The 22,236-nt window shown below is 37.0% G+C and overlaps 1 protein-coding gene across 1 annotated transcript in view; it reads right to left on the bottom strand.

The window, feature by feature from the left end:
* ERBB4 (erb-b2 receptor tyrosine kinase 4) overlaps positions 1-22,236 on the bottom strand; it is a 728,717-nt gene that overhangs the window by 346,632 nt on the left and 359,849 nt on the right. The window contains exon 4 of the mRNA XM_060107375.1: positions 968-1,033. Coding sequence (XP_059963358.1) covers positions 968-1,033 — 66 coding nt within the window. The remainder of the gene's footprint in view (positions 1-967; positions 1,034-22,236) is intronic.

The following is a 22,236-nucleotide window of genomic DNA, read 5'->3' as shown; positions in this document are numbered from 1 at the left end:
GAAGAAATGTCTTTACCATTTACATAGAGCATTTTGTATTTCTTTTTTTGTTGTTGTTGTTTTTGTTTGTTTGTTTGTTTTTGCAGTACACGGGCCTCTCACTGTTGTGACCCCTCCCGCTGTGGAGCACAGGCTCCGGACGCACAGGTTCAGCGGCCATGGCTCAGAGTCCCAGCCGCTGTGCGGCATGTGGGATCTTCCCAGACCGGGGCACGAACCCGTGTCCCCTGCATCGGCAGGCGGACTCTCAACAACTGCACCACCAGGGAAGCCCTGTATTTCCTTTTTAAAGAAAACATTTATCCTTAAGATGAGTGAACGTTCAGTGCTGATTTAAGTATCAGATGACTTTAAGAATGCTGAAAACATTAGATATTTGTCTTTATGTTCAGTATACATTGTTTTTAAATGTCTTAGCAGTGATGATCATCCCTCATACTTATTTTAATGACATACAAGAAACAATATACACTAGAGTGTGAGATACATTTTGTGATTTAATAGTGAATCTATATTTATAATTCACATAGTTTATATCTCTGTACCTAGAACAGAGTGGGTACACAGTACGCTTTTCCTTTCTTTCTCCAGTGAATGAATAGTGATGTAACTCTTTGGGAAAAGTACTGAGATATTCAGTTAACCTGAAACTCAGTTAATTATCATTTTGTATACATTTGGTTTTCCTACTTCCTCTGATGTACAGACTCTGAAGTCATGGTTAATAGCAACACATTTGTGTTGCTATCATTAATCCAGAATCCACAAAGAAATATAGGAAACAACTACATATTACATTCAATTTGAAAGCATTGAGATTAGGCAGTTTACTTAGATAGAATCAAATCTACCACAAGGAGGCAAAAGCTCAGTTTCATGTTTCTGATAACCAGAAGTGTGAAAAGCATCAATTATTAAAATTACTTGACAATTTCAAGGCTATGTCTTTTCATTGTTGAACACTTACAAGTCTGGCAATGATTTTCTGTGGGCCCCCAGCATCGGTCAGTGCAGGACTTATGGCAATGTCCACCTGTAGAACAGCAAAAAGCACATGTGTATTATAATCTTTCACTCTGACTAGGAGTTAAGACCTCAAAGGAAACATTCTTGTCCCTTTATGAGGATTTTTATGTCACATAGAGTTGAAACATAGCTCATAAAATGCCCACTTAAGTAGCAAAATCTAAATGTCAAATACATGTGAAGCAGAAATACAATCTCTTGATATTCAAAATCCTCTCATCATTTTATAAGAAAAGGAAATACATGAATCTGTAAATGTTCCTACATAGTCAGAAGTAAATAGTTACATGAAATAATTTTCACTTCAACTATTGAATATTTTATTCTATTGATCTATCCTACTTGATATAATTTCAAAAGTTCAGGGCTTACTGATACCAACAGATGTTAAGGATTAAATCAATAGTTAAAAAGAAGTTGAAGTCTATGAAAACAAGAATATATTACAAACATGATAAACCGTCAGAAAAAAAAAGGGTTTATATATAATTTAGATTATCTTTTTTTTTGTCAAAGGTCTATTGTGTCTTTTTAAAATTTTTATTGAAATATAGTTGATTGACAATGTTAGTTTCAGGTGTACAGCAAAGAGATTCAGTTATACAAATATATGTATATATATATATACATATGTATGTGTATATATATATATATATATACATATATATATATATATATATATATATATTCTTTTTTTACATTCTCTTCCATTATAGGTTGTTACAAGATATTGAGTATAGTTCCCTGCACTACACAGTAGGTCCTTGTTGGATATCTATTTTATATACAGTAGTATGTATATTTTAATCCCAAACTCCTAATTTATCCCTCCCTCTCTTTCCCCTTGTGTAACCATAAGTTTGCACTGTCTTTTTAAAAATTTCTTTATTGAAGTATACTTGATGTACAATATTAATAAGTTTCACGTGCACATCACAATGATTCACAATTTTTAAAGGTTATATTCCATTTATAGTTATGACATAATATTAGTTACATTCCTGAGAAGGCAGTCATTAAGAGGTTGTGACTGCCAGTTGACCTGCGAGCTGAACCCAGGCAATCAGAGGCTTCTCACCCCCTCCCTTGTCCTTGAAATGTATGACTAATCCCATGCTAGCAGCTGTTTCAAGGACATAGCCTTGAGAGAGTAAGGTGTCGCTGAGACCATCTGGACTGAATAAGTGACTGAATTTAGTTAGGACCTCTATACAAACCTTTAAGACTCTGGCAGGCGGATGCTGAGATCTAGTCACCTTGCTGTTGCCCAAGACAAATTGCATAAATAAGTTCCCTTGCTTATTAAACCTGTCGCCTACTAATATGGAGTGGGCTGCCTCTTTCTTCCGTCTCTCCTTGTCCTTTATGTACAGGGGCCACCTTGTAAACCAACATCTTTATAAAAATATTTCAAGCATTTAAAACAGCTAATTTTTTAGAAAGCTTAATTTCAATTATTTTATAACCTCTTCTAAAAATTTTATTGATACTACCTTCATTTTCAAATATCAGCCTTTATTTCCTATAGTTTCATTTTCCTTTTAACGATGATGCTACTATGGGTATTTGCCTCAGCAAATAGAGTTGTCCCACAGAGAAATTCCCTACAATCTCAACAAAAGAATATTATCTAGAAGAAATCATGTATAATGACTTTGTTTGAAGTTTGCAGCTGAATTTCATAGGCTCACTCCAAATTTTTGTGAGTACAAGGATATGGAATGGGCTCATTTTTAGAGAAAAGTGGACATGAAAATCTATCAAAGACTAAAGTTTTCTATAAGCAAGTTCTTATTAAACCTTTTCTGTTAATTTTCTAATATAAATTGTGAATGAGTACATGCCTATTCAAGTTGTTTATTTTAAAATAGTTAACTTCACTCTAAAAATTATGGAATAAGGTTATATCAAAAGTTTCCTTGACCCAGTTTTTAACTCTTCCTCTTGGAAGTTCTTACAACTTGGGCAGCTTTTTTCTATTGTTTGTCTTAGTCTCTCCTTCTGAGACTGACTGAATGAACCTAGTATGTTAAATGCTTTCCCAGTTAAGGAACAGATTCAGCAGACACCCTTTCTCAGGCTAAACCTCAGACCATCCTACTGGTCTACTCTTCTGCAAGTGAACAGTACTATTTCCAAGTTAATATAACACTTAAGCTCAATCCCAGCCACCCTCTTAAAAGTATCTAGATCCTGGCCTCAATGGGGTTTATTTAAAGCAATTCTGTTTGTGAAACACAGGCTGACATCACAAGCGTATAATATCCTGTCACTCTGCCATCTGTTTATTTAGATCCAAACACATTATAACTACATAATGCAAGCTCATTCTAGCTGACAGGAAAAGGACTCCATCTGGCTTGAACAATATAACTTTAATCAGTGATAATGATAATTATTATTAAAAACTTACCAGAGTTCTTTTGTATAAAGCTAATACATCCAAACTGATTTATACCAGAGGAAATTAGAAAGGACTGTGAGACAAAATTGAAAGCAGTGCAAACTTTTTCTGAGTACAAACTTTTTATGAGAAAGTAGGTAATGTTAATGTGTTTCTTTAGGTGTGTTAAAAATCCTTTAAATCGACCCAATAAGTAGTCTGTTAATTGAAGATATCTGAAGCAGAGGATGATCTACCATTTAATCTGACTTCTCTAATTGGGTTTGGACCTAATAAAATATTTAGCTTAATTATTGTTGCCAAACAACTATCTGTAGTTGTGAATAAAAAATGCTGAGTAACATTAGACATTTTAAAACTTCAATGATCCCCTTTAATTGGATTACATATTTTTTTACCTTCTTATTCTTGCAGTTTCAATTTACCATCTCAAGACCTACTCTCATATCTAATAGAAAAAGGAATATTACTAGAAATTTTGTTTACAATTCTTGCCAAAGTATCATAGCAAGACCCACCTAGTTGGGCACAAGTTATATAGTGCCCGCACAAACAGAGAACGCTTAAATAATTTAACCTTGTCTAAATGCTGTGAAGAGATTTCATTTGTTAGTTTCCATTTTTCATTTATATAAAAGTAGAAATATCAATTATGCCTATAACAGGAAGCCGACAACTGTTTCTTCTCTGGGATTTTCCTCAGACTTATATTCCCTCCACCCCTTTTGAAAACCAAAAGGAGGTGATTTCTTGGCCCACACCCTTCAGAGTGCTGTCATGACAAGTGTGCTGGAGGACCGTGAATTGAATGTGCCTCCGTTAATGGTTGCTCCTTCTGGCCTGCCCTTCATTTCACTGTCTCTAGGGCTCTGAGGTTTTTGGAATCTGCTCAGGCACTCAGTTCAGTTTTGGTCTTCAAAACTGTGTGATACATGGCACTTGGGCTAACACTATTTTCACTGAATTATTGCAATTAACTAAATGGCAAAGTATCTGACCAAGATCTCTGCCTACAATGATATATTTCTGAATTAATGCATTTTTCACACTTTCACACCTGCAACCTTGGTTTTATTCTTGCAGACAATTGAATAGTGTAGTTTTAATGGGCTACAATGTTTAATATTTTTAAACATCTGGTTTTAGCGTTTTGTTCCCAACATTTCTGCTGCACAAAAGGGTTTCCTTAGTAATTATTAATCTCGAATTGGAAAAAAAAAAATTCTACAAACTTTTTTTCTTACTTTCCTTCCATCCATCTTATCCATAAGTATTTCTTGAGTACCATCTGTATCTGTGTATCAGGAACTATGTTACATATCAGAAGTAAGCTGAAACAGACATGGTTACTATTCTAAGAGAATTCAGAATTAATTCAGCATTATTCTGAAGGAAAAGGTTTTGACTACTCTATATATAATGTTCACCCTCCATGTGTTTAATGAAAGAAAGTGATAAATTTGAATTTTCAACAGTCCCCTAGCTTAGGAAGGAAGAGTTGGACAAAGCCAGGTTGAGCTGGACTGTTTCCAATATAATGCCTGGTAGCTCCAAAGTCTACTGTATTCCTTATATGTGATTTATCTATGTTGTGACATCAAAAATGAGATCTACCCAGAGCATTTCAGTGGAGAGGATAAACATGGCCTCTGAAGGGTCCCTTGTGCATCTCCTAACAGGAAGGAAAATATTTTAACTATGGTGCAATAGATATCTTACTGGGAACTTTCTTCTGGTCCTTGGTTTTTGGGTGTGCAGTACCTCAGGAGGCCTGATTCACAGGGAAAAGAGACTGTATATGTAAATAAATTTTAGTGTCACTTAGCTTTATAACCTACTTCTCTAGTAGAATGTTTTTTAAAATGAGGACAGGAAAAAGAGGAATTAGTCAGATACTAGCCTATGTAAATGGGAGAAACATTTTGGGGCACTGAGACTTTGCCAATGCTGTCCAAATCTGCTTATTTCCATGTTTCAATCTACTGCATCATTCTTTTTCATTATTTATTGTGATAATTATTTTAAAACTATTTGAGAAAATATACCACTTAAAAATAAGAATCTGAAGGACGAGGGGAAGATGGCGGAAGAGTAAAATGCGGAGATCACCTTCCTCACCACCTATACACCAGAAATACATCTACACGTGGAACACCTCCTACAGAACACCTACTGAACACTGACAGAAAACCTCAGACCTCCCAAAGGGCAAGAAACTCCCCATGTACCTGGGTAGGGCAAAAGAAAAAAGAAAAAACAGAGACAAAAGAATAGGGATGCGACCTGCACCAGTGGGAGGGAGCTGTGAAGGAGGAAAGGTTTCCACACACTAGGAAGGCCCTTCGCGGGTGGAGACTGCGGGTGGAGACTGCGGGTGGCGGAGGGGGAAGCTTCGGAGCCGCGGAGGAGAGCGCAGCAACAGGGGTTCGGAGGGCAAAGTGGAGAGATTCCCGCACAGAGGATCAGTGCCGACCAACACTCACCAGCCCGAGAGGCTTGTCTGCTAAACCACCAGGGCAGGCGGGGCTGGGAGATGAGGCTCGGGCTTCGGTCGGAGTGGTCAGGAAAAAAGTATGGAGCTACCGAAGAGGCAAGAGACTTTCTCTTCCCTATTTGTTTCCTGGTGCACAAGGAGAAGGGATAAAGAGGGCCACTTAAAGGAGCTCCAAAGACGGACGCAGCTGCGGCTAAAAGCGCGGACCACAGAGACAGGCATAAGACGCTAAGGCCACTGCTGCTGCCACCAAGAAGCCTGTGTGCGAGCCCAGGTCACTATGCACACCCCCTTCCAGGGAGCCTGTGCAGCCCGCCACTGCCAGGGTCCCAGGATCAAGGGACAACTTCCCTGGGAGAACGCACGGCACAACTCAGGCTGGTGCAACGTCACGATGGCCTCTGCTGCTGCAGGCTCGTCACGAATCCATACCCCTGCCTCCCCCCAGCCTGAGTGAGCCAGAGCCACTGAAGCAGCTGCTCCTTTAACCCTGTCCTGTCTGAGTGAAGAACAGACGCCCACCGGTGACCTACACGCAGAGGCGGGGCCAAATCCAAAACTGAGCCCCGGGAGCTGTGAGAACAAAGAAGAGAAAGGGAAATCTCTCCCAGCAGTCTCAGAAGCAGCGGATTAAAGCTCCACAATCAACTTGATGTACCCTGCATCTGTGGAATACCTAAATAGACAACAAATCATCCCAAATTGAGGAGGTGGACTTTGAGAGCAAGATTTATGATTTTTTCCCCTTTTCCTCTTTTTGTGAGTGTGTATGTGTATACTTCTGTGTGAGATTCTGTCTGTATAGCTTTGCTTCCACCATTTGTCCTAGGGTTCTATCCGTCCTTTTATTTATTTTTTCTTAATATTTATTTTTTATTTTAATATCTATATTATTTTATCTTACTTTATCTTATTTTACTTTATCTTTTTTCTTTCTTTTTTCCTTCCTTCCCTCCTTCCTTCATTCCTTCCTCCCTCCCTCCTTTCTTTCTTTCTTTCTTTTCTTCCTTTCTTTCTTTCTTTCTACTTCTACTAATTCTTTCTTTCTACATTTTCCCCCTTTTATTCTGAGCCGTGTAGATGAAAGGCTCTTGGTGCTGCAGCCAGGAGTCAGTGCTGTGCCTCTGAGGTGGGTGAGCCAACTTCAGTACACTGGTCCACAAGAGACCTCACAGCTCCACATAATATCAATCGCGGAAATCTCCCAGAGATCTCCATCTCAACACCAGCACCCAGCTTCTCCAAACGACCAGCAAGCTAAAGTGCTGGACACCCTATGCCAAACAACTAGCAAGACAGGAACACAACCCTACCCATTAGCAGAGAAGCTGCCTAAAATCATAATAAGTCCACAGACACCCGAAAACACACCATCAGACGTGGACCTGCCCACCAAAAAGACAAGATCTAGCCTCATACACCAGGACACAGGCAGTAGTCCCCTCCACCAGGAAGCCAACACAAACCACTGAACCAACCTTAGCCACTGGGGACAGACACCAAAAACAACGGGAACTATGAATCTGCAGCCTGAAAAAAGGAGACCACAAACACAGTAAGATAAGCAAAAGGAGATGACGGAAAATCACACAGCAGATGAAGGAGCAAGATAAAAACCCACCAGACCTAACAAATGAAGAGGAAGTAGTCAGTCTACCTGAAAAAGAATTCAGAATAATGGTAGTAAAGATGATCCAAAATCTTGGAAATAGAATAGACAAAATGCAAGAAACATTTAACAAGGACCTAGAAGAACTAAAGACGAAACAAGAAAAGATGAACAAAATAATAAATGAAATAAAAAATACTCTAGATGGGATCAAGAGCAGAATAACTGAGGCAGAAGAACGGATAAGTGAGGTGGAAGATAAAATAGTGGAAATAACTGATGCAGAGCAGAATAAAGTAAAAAGAATGAAAAGAACTGAGGACAGTCTCAGAGACCTCTGGGACAACATTAAATGCACCAATATTTGAATTATAGGGGTTCCAGAAGAAGAAGAGAAAAAGAAAGGGACTGAGAAAATATTTGAAGAGATTATAGTTGAAAACTTCCCGAATATGGGAAAGGAAATAGTTAATCAAGTCCAGGAAACACAGAAAGTCCCATACAGGATAAATCCAAGGAGAAATACACCAAGACACATATTAATCAAACTGTCAAAAATTAAATACAAAGAAAACATATTAAAAGCAGCAAGGGAAAAAAAAAATAACACACAACGGAATCCCCATAGGTTAACAGCTGATCTTTCAGCAGAAACTCTGCAAGCCAGAAGGGACTGGCAGGACATATTTAAAGTGATGAAGGAGAAAAACTTGCAACCAAGATTACTCTACCCAGCAAGGATTACATTCAGATTTGATGGAGAAATTAAAACCTTTACAGACAAGCAAAAGCTGAGAGAGTTCAGCACCAAAAAAACAGCTTTACAACAAATGCTAAAGGAACCTCTCTAGGCAAGAAACACAAGAGAAGGAAAATACCTATAATAACAAACCCAAAGCAATTAAGAAAGTGGGAATAGGAACATACATATCAATAATAACCTTAAATGTAAATGAATTAAATGCTCCCACGAAAAGACACAGATTGGCTGAATGGATACAAAAACAAGACCCATATATATGCTGTCTAAAGAGACCCACTTCAGACCTAGAGACACATACAGAATGAAAGTAAGGGTATGGAAAAAAGATATTCCATGCAAATGGTGACCAAAAGAAAGCTGGAGTAGCAATTCTCATATCAGATAAAACAGACTTTAAAATAAAGACTCTTAGAAGAGACAAAGAAGGACACTACATAATGATCAAGGGATTGATCCATGAAGAAGATAGAGCAATTGTAAATATTTATGCACCCAACATAGGAGCACATCAATACATAAGGCAAATACTAACAGCTATAAAAGGGGAAATCGATAGTAACACAGTCATAGTAGGGGACTTTAACACCCCACCTTCACCAATGGACAGATCATCCAAAATGAAAATAAATAAGGAAACACAAGCTTTAAATGTTACATTAAACAAGAAGGACTTAATTGATATTTATAGGACATTCCATCCAAAAACAACAGAATAGACATTTTTCTCAAGCGCTCATAGAACATTCTCCAGGATAGATCATATCTTGGGTCTCAAATCAAGCCTTGGTAAATTTAAGAAAATTGAAATTGTGTCAAGTATCTTTTCTGACCACAATGCTATGAGACTAGATAACAATTACAGGAAAAGATCTGTAAAAAAAACAAACACATGGAGGCTAAACAATACACTACTTAATAACGAAGTGGTCACTGAAGGAACCAAAGAGGAAATAAAAAAAAAAAATACCTAAAAACAAATGACAATGGAGACACGATGACCCAAAACCTATGGGATGCAGCAAAAGCAGTTCTAAGAGGGAAGTTTATAGCAATAAAATCCTACCTTAAGAAACAGGAAACATCTCGAATAAACAACCTAACCTTGCACCTAAAGCAATTAGAGAAAGTAGAACAAAAAACCCCAAAGTTAACAGAAGGAAAGAAATCATAAACATCAGATAAGAAATAAATGAAAAAGAAATGAAGGAAACAATAGCAAAGATCAATAAAACTAAAAGCTGGTTCTTTGAGAAGATAAACAAAATTAATAAACCATTAGCCAGACTCATCAAGAAAAAAAAGGGAGAAGACTCAAATCAATAGAAGTAGAAATGAAAAGGAGAAGTAACAACTGACACTGCAGAAATACAAAAGATCATGAGAGATTACTACAAGCAACTCTATGCCAATAAAATGGACAATCTGGAAGAAATGGACAAATTCTTAGAAATGCACAACCTGCCAAGGCTGAATCAGGAAGAAATAGAAAACATGAACAGACCAATCACAAGCACTGAAATTGAAACTGTGATTAAAAATCTTCCAACAAACAAAAGCCCAGGACCAGATAGCTTCACAGGCAAATTCTATCAAACATTTAGAGAAGAATTAACACCCATCCTTCTCAAACTATTCCAAAATATATCAGAGGGAGGAACACTCCCAAACTCATTCTACGAGGCCAACATCACCTTGATACCAAAACCAGACAAGGATGTCATAAAGAAAGAAAACTACAGGCCAATATCACTGATGAACATAGATGCAAAAATCCTCAACAAAATACTAGCAAACAGAATCCAACAGCACATTAAAAGGATCATACAGCATGATCAAGTGGGGTTTATTCCAGGAATGCAAGGATTCTTCAATATACGCAAATCAATCAATGTGATACACCGTATTAACAAACTGAAGAAGAAAAACCATATGATCATCTCAATAGATGCAGAGAAAGCTTTCGACAAAATTCAACACCCATTTATGATAAAAACCCTTCAGAAAGTAGGCATAGAGGGAACTTTCCTCAACATAGCAAAGGCCATATATGACCAACACACAGCTAACATCGTCCTCAATGGTGAAAAACTGAAAGCATTTCCACTAAGATCAGGAACAAGACAAGGTTGCCCACTCTCACCACTCTTATTCAACCTAGTTTTGGAAGTTTTAGCCACAGCAATCAGAGAAGAAAAGGAAATAAAAGGAATCCAAATTGGAAAAGAAGAAGTAGAGCTGTCACTGTTTGCAGATGACATGATACTATGCATAGAGAATCTTAAAGATGCTGTCAGAAAACTACTAGAGCTAATCAATGAATTTGGTAAAGTAGCAGGATACAAAATTAATGCACAGAAATCTCTGGCATTCCTATACACTAATGATGAAAAATCTGAAAGTGAAATCAAGAAAACACTCCCATTTACCATTGCAACAAAAAGAATAAAATATCTAGGAATAAACCTACCTAAGGAGACAAAAGACCTGTATGCAGAAAATTATAAGACACTGATGAAAGAAATTAAAGATGATACAAATAGATGGAGAGATATACCATGCTCCTGGATTGGAAGAATCAATATTGTGAAAATGACTCTACTACCCAAAGCAATCTACAGATTCAATGCAATCCCTATCAAACGACCACTGGCATTTTTCACAGAACTAGAACAAAAAATTTCAAAATTTGTTTGGAAAAACAAAAGACCCCGAATAGCCAAAGCAATCTTGAGAACGAAAAAAGGAGCTGGAGGAATCAGGCTCCCTGACTTCAGACTATACTACAAAGCTACAGTAATTAAGACAGTGTGGTACTGGCATAAAAACAGAAAGATAGATCAGTGGATCAGGATAGAAAGCCCAGAGATAAACCCACGCACATATGGCCAACTTATCTTTGATAAAGGAGGCAGGACTGTACAGTGGAGAAAGGACAGCCTCTTCAATAAGTGGTGCTGGGAAAACTGGACAGGGACATGTAAAAGTATGAGATTAGATCATTCCCTAACACCATACACAAAAATAAGCTCAAAATGGATTAAAGACTTAAATGTAAGGCCAGAAACTATCAAACTCTTAGAGGAAAACATAGGTAGAACACTCTATGACATAAATCACAGCAAGATCCTTTTGGACCCACCTCCTAGAGAAATGGAAATAAAAACAAAGATAAACACATGGGACCTAATGAAACTTCAAAGCTTTTGCACAGCAAAGGAAACCATAAACAAGACCAAAAGACAACCCTCAGAATGGGAGAAAATATTTGCAAATGAAGCAACTGACAAAGGATTAATCTCCAAAATTTATAAACAGCTCATGCAGCTCAATAACAAAAAAACAAACAACCCAATCCAAAAATGGGCAGAAGACTTAAATAGGCATTTCTCCAAAGAAGATATACAGACTGCCAACAAACACATGAAAGAATGCTCAACATCATTAATCATTAGAGAAATGCAAATCAAAACTACAATGAGATATCATCTCACACCAGTCAGAATGGCCATCATCAAGAAATCTAGAAACAATAAATGCTGGAGAGGGTGTGGAGAAAAGGGAACACTCTTGCACTGCTGGTGGGAATGTGAATTGGTACAGCCACTATGGAGAACAGTATGGAGGTTCCTTAAAAAACTAAAAATAGAACTACCATATGATCCAGCAATCCCACTACTAGGCATATACCCAGAGAAAACCATAATTCAAAAAGAGACATGTACCAAAATGTTCATTGCAGCTCTATTCACAATAGCCCGGAGCTGGAAACAACCTAAGTGTCCATCATCGGATGAATGGATAAAGAAGATGTGGCACATATATACAATGGAATATTACTCAGCCATAAAAAGAAACGAAACTGAGCTTTTTGTAATGAGGTGGATAGACCTAGAGTCTGTCATACAGAGTGAAGTAAGTCAGAAAGAGAAAGACAAATACCGTATGCTAACACATATATATGGAATATAAGAAAAAAAATGTCATGAAGAACCTAGGGGTAAAACGGGAATAAAGACACAGACCTACTTGAGAATGGACTTGAGGATATGGGGAGGGGGAAGGGTAAGCTGTGACAAAGCGAAAGAGAGGCATGGACATATATACACTACCAAACGTAGGCTAGATAGATAGTGGGAAGCAGCCACAGAGCACAGGGAGATCAGCTCGGTGCTTTGTGACTGCCTGGAGGGGAGGGATAGGGAGGGTGGGAGGGAGGGAGATGCATGAGGGAGGGGATGTGGGAACAGATGTATATGTATGACTGATTCACTTTGTTATAAAGCAGAAACTAATAAAAAAAAAAAAAAACAAAACAAAACAAAACAAAAACCAAAAACAAATAAAGCAAAAAAATCCTTTCCAAAAAAAAAAAAAAAAAAAAAAAAAAGAAAACACTCCCATTTACCATTGCAACAAAAAGAATAAAATATCTAGGAATAAACCTACCTAAGGAGACAAAAGACCTGTATGCAGAAAATTATAAGACACTGATGAAAGAAATTAAAGATGATACAAATAGATGTAGAGATACACCATGTTCTTAGATTGGAAGAATGTACAGTGTGAAAATGACTCTACTACCCAAAGCAATCTACAGATTCAATACAATCCCTATCAAACTACCACTGGCATTTTTCACAGAACTAGGACAAAAAATTTCACAATTTGTATGGAAACACAAAAGACCCTGAATAGCCAAAGCAATCTTGAGAACGAAAAACGGAGCTGGAGGAATCAGGCTCCCTGACTTCAGACTATACTACAAAGCTACAATAATCAAGACAGTGTGGTACTGGCACAAAAAACAGAAAGATCGACCTATGGAACAGGATAGAAAGTGCAGAGATAAACCCACGCACATATGGTCACCTTATCTTTGATAAAGGAGGCAGCAATGTACAGTGGAGAATGGACAGCCTCTTCAATAAGTGGTGCTGGGAAAACTGGACAGGGACATGTAGAAGTATGAGATTAGATCACTCCCTAACACCATACACAAAAATAAGCTCAAAGTGGATTAAAGACCTAAATGTAAGGCCAGCAACTATCAAACTCTTAGAGGAAAACATAGGCAGAACACTCTATGACATAAATCACAGCAAGATCCTTTTGGACCCACCTCCTAGAGAAATGGAAATAAAAACAAAAATAAAGTGGGACCTAATGAAACTTAAAGGCTTTTGCACAGCAAAGGAAACCATAAACAAGACCAAAAGACAACCCTCAGAATGGGAGAAAATATTTACAAATGAAGCAACTGACAAAGGATTAATCTCCAAAATTTATAAGCAGCTCATGCAGCCCAATAAGAAAAGAACAAACAACCTAATCCAAAAATGGGCAGAAGACCTAAATAGACATTTCTCCAAAGAAGATATACAGACTGCCAACAAACACATGAAAGAATGCTCAACATCATTAATCATTAGAGAAATGCAAATCAAAAGTACCATGAGATATCATCTCACACCAGTCAGAATGGCCATCATCAAGAAATCTAGAAACAATAAATGCTGGAGAGGGTATGGAGAAAAGGGAACACTCTTGCACTGCTGGTGGGAATGTGAATTGGTACAGCCACTATGGAGAACAGTATGGAGGTTCCTTAAAAAACTACAAATAGAACTACCATATGACCCAGCAATCACACTTCTGGGCATATATCCTGAGAAAACCATAATTCAAAAAGAGTCATGTACCAAAATGTTCATTGCAGCTCTATTTACAATAGCCCAGAGATGGAAACAACCTAAGTGTCCATCATTGGATAAATGGATCAAGAAGATGTGGCACATATATACAATGGAATATTACTCAGCCATAAAACGATATGAAATTGAGCTATTTGTAGTGAAGTGGATAGACATAGAGTCTGTCATACAGAGTGAAGTAAGTCAGAAAGAGAAAGACAAATACCGTACGCTAACACATATATATGGAATTTAAGAAAAAAAAATGTCATGAAGAACCTAGGGTAAGACAGGAATAAAGACACAGACCTACTAAAGAATGAAATTGAGGATATATGTAGGGGGAAGGGTAAGCTGTGATAAAGCGAGAGAGAGGCATGGACATATATACACTATCAAATGTAAAATAGCTAGTGAGAAGTAGCCGCATAGCACAGGGATATCAGCTCGGTGCTTTGTGACCACCTAGAGGGGTGGGATAAGGAGGGTGGGAGGGAGTGAGATGCAAGAGGGAGGGGATATGCGAACATATGTATATGTATAACTGATTCACTTTGTTATAAAGCAGAAACTAACACACCATTATGAGGCAATTATACTTCAATAAAGATGTAAAAAAATTGTTTTTAATAAAAATAAGAATCTGACATTTCCATTCAGCTTAGTGATAGCATAGTTATTTAAATTACTATTTCTACCTCCTGTCAATCTGACCCAATTGAAAATCTTAACTATAGAATAAAAGAAAAATTTAAACAAATATTTGTCACCTTAACAACTAATTTTAAAAAATAAGTGCTGATTATTGCATCTAAGCATTATTTCAATTCACAGGCAATCTCCTCTGACAATGCATTATTCATCATAGAAGTTAGCAAATATAGCTAAGTTCATTTTTATGCTTATCTAGCAGTTGTTACTAAAAATGTAGCTCTTGTTCTTTTTTTGTTTTGTTTTGTTTTTTTGTTTGTTTTTTTTAAGGAGCTAGAGTCCCTGAGCCACTTTGATAATTTTAAGAGTCATAAAATCATGCTGGAAGTTTTGCTTTTATTTGGAACTGCCTGACAGCAGAGATGGGATTTAACTTGTACCTCTGTACTGCTTTCTGCAAGTAATATGCCAGGACAGTTTAAGAGTTACAAAATATAAAGTAACTGACAGCCATAAATGATTACATCCTCAACCTGCCTCTAGTTAAAAGTGTTGAAGTTACATCCCTGGATTCTTCTTTCAGTTCTTTTAAAAGTTGGCATTCTTGACCTCTTAACACTACATTTACTGGAGAAGAGTGAGAGAACAGTATCTTTTTTATGACCATGAAATTTAAAAAAGGGAAGTGGAACATTTTTGAAAGTCTACACTAAACCAGCTCCTGTTCTTGGCCAGACAATAAAAAGATGAATAAGTCAGAGTTCTGCCCTCAAGGAGCTTTCAAGGACCAGGAAATAGGCAGAAATATAGGCAAATGATTACAATAATCAAAACATAGGTATGCATAAAGTAGAGAAAAAAGATTAAAAAAAAAATCATTCTCCAGATGGGATGGGCATTTCAATTGGGTTTGGATATCTTGTTTTCCCCGTAGAGAACGGGAGGGAAGAAAAGTTCCAGGCTGAAAGATTTACCTAAGCAACAACACAGAGGCATGGATAAGCAGAACTCTTTGGGACCATAATGAATATTTTATGGTCCCTTGAACAGTTTGCACAGAAACAGCTTGAAGTATGAGTTTACAAAGTGTCTTGAAAGTCTTGGTTGGTGTTTACACTGTACAGGTATTATGGTGTAGGTCAAGGTTTTTGAGCTTTGAATTGATGTGATTTGACCTGCAAAGTAGAAGAGGGTGTCAGAGTATGCTTCCTAAAAGTTAGTGTTGACCCTTGAGTACCTTGTGCAAAATGCTGATTTTATAGTCTGCAATGAGGTATAGGAATCCATATTTATAAAAAGCAATCCCAGGGATTCTAATGATAATGTTTCCAAGACAACAAAGCATATATAAAAAAATAATGGTTTGGCATATAATTCCAAACTCTATTAACATTATGGCCATATTTTATGACAATTAGATCTGATCAGATGCTTGGTGACCAAACGTACAGAATTAAACAGTATAAAAATCTAGCAGTCTCTCAGTTCTCAGTATTTACTCTGATTTGTGAATATATTTCCATCAATTTGTATTTTCTTTTCCCCCAGGAGTCCTAGAAAATACATAGTTTTTATTTTCAATTTTAAATTATTATGAATCACCCATATGATAGTAAAGTCACAACATGATTCCAGCAAATGATATATTAGTAGGGTTAATAATATTAATGTAATGTGGAATTGCTTTTTTTTTAATCAGATGTTAAACTTCCCTTATTCTTACCTGACAGTTCTCATTGTTATGTGTTTATTCATCCTCACACTTTTATCCTGTAAATTGAGCTTACATTTTCTTCTAGTCTTAATTCAATCTTCCTATAATATCTATGATTTGAAACTGAATTATTGAATGGAAACTTTACTGTTATACATTTTGCTGTTCAGAAAAAAGATGGGCAGGTATTTTCACTAACTAGAAAGACGAATTTAAAAATTAAAAAAATATATATGTGTAATTTTTCATCTAGCAGTAAATTAAATCAGGAGTTAGTTGTTTAAAATGTTTTACTAATCACTGTATTGAAAAATAAATAAATAATATCAACCTCATTGTTACTCATTTCAAGCAATCTAAAGCCAAAGGATTGAAAAGAGCATATATGATCATGTGATCAAGATTAATTTTGGACAGAAGGGTGACATATATCAAATTTAGTCTGCAGCACTTCTATCCACCCTTTCCTCAAAGGCTCAGCAACCTAGGACTAATCTGTGACTGCCAGAGCACACAGTATCTCCAAGCCCAGTACCACTTCAGATAGGATTATAGAGAAATAGCTGATAGACTAAGAGTTAATGTGGCACACAGAATTGTGCAAAGTTTTGAAAGTACTGAGCCTACTGAGTAAATTTTCATTTCTTCTGAGACCTTCTGAAAACACAAATCAATCTAGAGTAGATATGATAATTGCAGAAACCCAAGGTACAAAATTTATAAGAGTGCCATTTTTCCGACTTCCCTGGTGGTGCAGTGGTTAAAAATCCACCTGCCAATGTAGGGACACGGGTTCGATCCCTGGTCCGGGAAGATTCCACGTGCCACAGAGCAACTAAGCCCATGTGCCACAACTACTGAGCCTGTGCTCTAGAGCCCGCAAGCCACAGCTACTGAGCTTGCGTGCCACAACTACTGAAGCCAGTGCACCTAGAGCCATGCTCCACAGCAAGAGAAGCCACCGCAATGAGAAGCCAGTGCACTGCAATGAAGAGCAGCCCCCACTCGCCGCAACTAGAGAAAGTCCACGTGCAGCACTGAAGACCCAACACAGCAAAAAATAAAATTAAATTAATTAATAAATTAATTAAATAAAAGAGTGCCATTTTAAAAACCTCTTAAATCATACATAAGGGTAAACAGGTACTCTATTAACATGCTGAATTTAGATGTTTCTACCTATAGATTCAAGGAGAATGGTGAGATCTACACAAATTTCAGTGTCAAAAAGAAATTTGATGATAATCTATTTAAAACTTAAAATTGTACTTATCGCTTACATCTACAGTTTCATGTGATAATAAGAGTGACTGATAGGAATGACATTAACATACTAAAGGAATTGTATTTCTTATTGAATATAAAGATCTGATATAATGCTGTCTATATTACTATTCCATACCTTCTATACATCTCCCAGCATACCTTCAAACTCCTGAAAGCTAACAGAGAAAAACTTCAAAGAGAATAGCAAAGGGGCCAAATACTTTTGTAAAAGTCATACTATCAGCAAAACAATTTGACTCACATTATAAGAAAAAATTAAGTATTTTTCCTGAAAAACTGAAAGATTTCATATTTGATACTGTCAAACATTTCTTTCAAATCAAGCAATTAGAAAACATTAATCATCACTGTTCATTGCTGTGAGCACAGAGTAGAATATAGGAATTCCACCCACTGAGGAACATAATTATCTCCAATCAATGTCAAAAGTATTTCTAAAACATATAAATAAGAGGTATGAACAGACTGGGGAACCTTAACAGCAGACTTAATATATTAAGATCTGTCTGCTGTTTGCAACCAACTACAGTGATAAGAATGGGTAGATTTATGAGCACTTATGATGAACTACCAGGGCCACCAAAAACAGCCAAGACAATCCTTCAGAGTGTAGTCTATCTAGATGATACCCCCTTGAAGGTCTGCAGTGTACAGCCTGTTCAGCCTTATGTGGTGGCAGCCCTTTCAGGAACACTTTAAGAATTTTATGTATATTAACTCAAATACCCTAATAGGCTGATAGTCTCCAAAATTTATATGTCCAGCCCAGACCATGTGCAAACAAGTTTATACTTCGAACTGTCTATGAAAGATCAATACCTGTATGATTAGCCGGCCTTTAAATATTTACATGTCCCAAAATTAATCACTGATCTTCCCACCCCACCAAAAAAATTATCTCTTTAAAGCCTTCTTCGTCTCAGTCAATAGCAACACAATCCTTCCAGAGGCTCATGTTAGAGAGTTTGAAGTCATTCTCAGCAACCCTTTTTCTCTCACATCCCAGATCCAAACTCATTAGCATATCCAGTTGACCCTAACTTCAAAATATATCTAGTGTCCAGTAATTTCCCACCACCTGCACCACTAAGCCACTGTCATCTCTTGCTTGGATTAATGAAATAACCTCCTAACTTGTGTCCTTGTTTCCACTCTGGATCCTTTACAATCTCTTCTCAATATATTAGCCAGTGTGATGTCCTTAGACTAGGTCAAATCCCAATAACTTCCCGTCTCTCTCAGACTAACAGCCAAAGTCCCTTACAATGGTCTTCAAGACACTAGAATACTTGGTTCTCTCCTTCTTGCCTCCATAACATTACCTCCTGCTATTCCCCTTCTGGCTCACTCCTCTCACTCTCACTCCTGCTGTTTCTAGGACATAAACTAGGTGCATGACCCACTTAGGGAACCTTCTTTTTTACTTCCCTGGACATCTCTTTCTCTGATAGCTTGCAGTCAGATGGTTCACCTGCTTCCTTGCTTTTCTTAGATGCCACTTCTCAGTGAGGTCTTCTCTTATCCACACTATTTGTATTAAATATTTCAGATGGATTTGCTAGATTTTAAATCTAACACATGTTCAAATTAAAGTGCTATAAAATGAAAAGTGTAAAAGAAGAAAATAAATATCAAGCATAAACTTTGCACTTTGGTGTTTTTCATTTATTTGAAGTATATATAATTGTTTTTAAGTTAATATAATACTCTATATAGTTTTGTAACATTCTATTTTCACTCTATATTTTATCCTGTACAGTTGCAAGTGATGTTAAATAAATGTGATTTTTTGGGGGGTGGATTTACCTCCCATTATACAGACAAACTAAAATTCAATTAACTTTTTTGCTTTATGGAATACTTAGGAGATGCAGGAGATCAATATATATTTTTAAATGAAAATACACATTAAGAAAATATCACTAATATCACTAATTTCATGTCATATTTTAAAGATTTAATGGTCACGGAGGGACAATTTGGATATCAGAAAGAACTTGACTATGTCTTTCTTTATATACTTCTGGAAAACACTGATGGAATCTGGAACCGACGTTTGGATCTGTAGATGTCTGGCACATGTATCAGAACATTTGATAAAAGGATTGATGTCCTGGAAGGCTTAGATTGATCTACTGGTTCTAGTGGTGTGTCAAAGGCCTCTGTACATATCTATCATATTTGACGTTTTAATCACTGAGTTGGATAAAACAATGAAATATGCTTACCATTTTTGAAAATGACACAAATCTGGACGAAGCAGTGCTTGCTCATGCACAGGATAACGGTTCAGATTTTAAAAGCACTTGGTAGGCAAAATGAGTCAAAAGTAACAACAAGAAATTTAAAAGAATCAGTGTAAAATTCCTGCATTTATGGTTTTAAATCAGTATTTCATGTGAATATCAACAGACAGATATACACATAACACAGAGTCTATCTGGCATGGGACAGGTAAGAATTTCAATTCTCACTCTGTTACTGTGTCATTCCTTAATCCAGTTAACTTCTCTCTGTATATATTTTTAAGTGTTTATCTTATACATGGAGGCTTACACTATGTTGCATAATCCAATCTAGACATCAGCAGCAGCAACATCATCAACCTTACCACATCATCTACTATTTATTGAGCACTTTCTATGTTCTAACTAGTAGACTAAGGGCTTTCCACATAGTATCTCATTTAATTACACAATAACATTATAAATAATATTATTTGTTCCATTTTATAGGTAAGAAAAGAGAAAGCAGCTTTTAAATGGAAAAAAGAGACTACTCCCTTTACAGCATGTCAGAATTTTTTATACTTAGCATATTTGCTTGTCAAAAGTTTTTGTTCCTGTCCATTTTTAAATTTCTAATTGACATTTACTTGCTTCTATTATTTTTAAATTAAGGTTCAACTGGAAATGGGGCTAAAATAAGTGTCAATTAAATATAAACACATTTTAGCAATTGGCAGTTATAATTGTAATAGGAAATTATACCCCCGGTTGAGAGAAGATAAAATATTTAAAAATACTATTATTTAAAAATACTCTTGCATACACAACCAATTTACAATTTTGTCATTTACTGCTCTAAGAGTTCATATATATGCTGGTAAATGCAGAAAACATAAGCTTTGATATCACTTTTATCTGCATTCAGTTTTAGTTATTTACAATTAGTGGGACCTTAGGCAACAAACTGTACCTAAGAGCTGACTTTCCTCATTTATAAAATACAGATGATGATACTTACTATATATGTTAGGAGTGATTAAGTGGAATGCCATGTGCAAAGTGCCTGGCACATCATAAGCTTCAATCAATGTTAGTTCCGTTTTCCCTCCCTCACAACACTGTATATAAAAACATAAAGAAAAACAAAGTGAGACAAAAAGATGGAGACAGTTAGCAGAGGTGACACGGTAGACCAATGAAGTAACCTGGAGACAGAAGCATTTATGCAGAGTTGAAATGATCACTAAGGTACCACAGTCAAGCTATAGGAAAGAGAGGATGACACCTTAGGAACTTTGACAGGCTCGGCAGTCAGGGACAGTGGGTTTCAGAGGTCTCTGCATGCTTCAGCAAAGTTTGAGAAGTCATAGTCTCAGCAGGAATGTTACTAATAATCCAAATGCAGTGAAAGTTCACTCTGCTACTGAATATTTCACTCTTGAATATTTTGCTTAGTTGCATAAAGGAAGGGAAAGAGAACAGAGACTACTTCAAGGTATGTGACAGAAAGAGAAACTCATGTGGCAAAATACTTTGGATTACTGTATCCCATAACCCTCATCTGTGAGTTCTCTAGTCAGAGGTGCTAATGGATCCCTGAGGAATCATAAACATGCACATGTTCAGTTTGTGAGTAGTCTCACATTTGAGAAGCATGGTTCAACAGTCAAAATTCACATGAAAGAACTTTACTCCTCTCAAAGGGTATTTTAACTGGGATCCAAAGCATTTCCCATGGCCACGATTCAAATATTTTCTCAACTCTCACTCTCTGAAGTGTCTCATTAACCACAATCCCAAGTTCCAAGTTCTCTCTTTCTCTCTCTCCATGTCTTTTCCCGTCACAAAAATTTCATCTTTCTACTCTCCCCCATTGTATCATTATTATGGCACTGATTGACTTAGCCATTCTCCCTAAATAGTTTTTATCCCATCCAGCTCTCTGGTTAAATGATTCTCTACCCATTTTTTTTTTTTTTTTTTTTTTTGTGGTACATGGACCTCTCACTGTTGTGGTCCCTCCCGTTGCAGAGCACAGGCTCCAGACGCACAGGCTCACGGGCCCAACCACTCTGCGGCATGTGGGATCTTCCCGGACCAGGGCACGAACCCGTGTCCCCTGCATCGGCAGGCGGACTCTCAATCACTGCACCACCAGGAAAGCCCCTCTGTCCATTTTTTAATGCACTGATATCCAAAGTGTGCAGTGCAACATTCTAAGAGGACTTTGTGTGTGTGTGTGTGTGTGTGTGTGTGTGTGTGTGTGTGTGTGTCTGGAGGTGTGAGGGACAGTTTGGTCCAGTGTGCTGGAAATATCAGGCTGGCAGACACAGAATGTTTGAGCAGGTGGGAAAGGAAGACCTCAAATAT

Source organism: Mesoplodon densirostris, chromosome 8 (genome assembly GCF_025265405.1).
Source record: "Mesoplodon densirostris isolate mMesDen1 chromosome 8, mMesDen1 primary haplotype, whole genome shotgun sequence".
NCBI lineage: Eukaryota > Metazoa > Chordata > Mammalia > Artiodactyla > Ziphiidae > Mesoplodon > Mesoplodon densirostris.
This window is presented reverse-complemented; position numbering and strand designations above follow the sequence as displayed.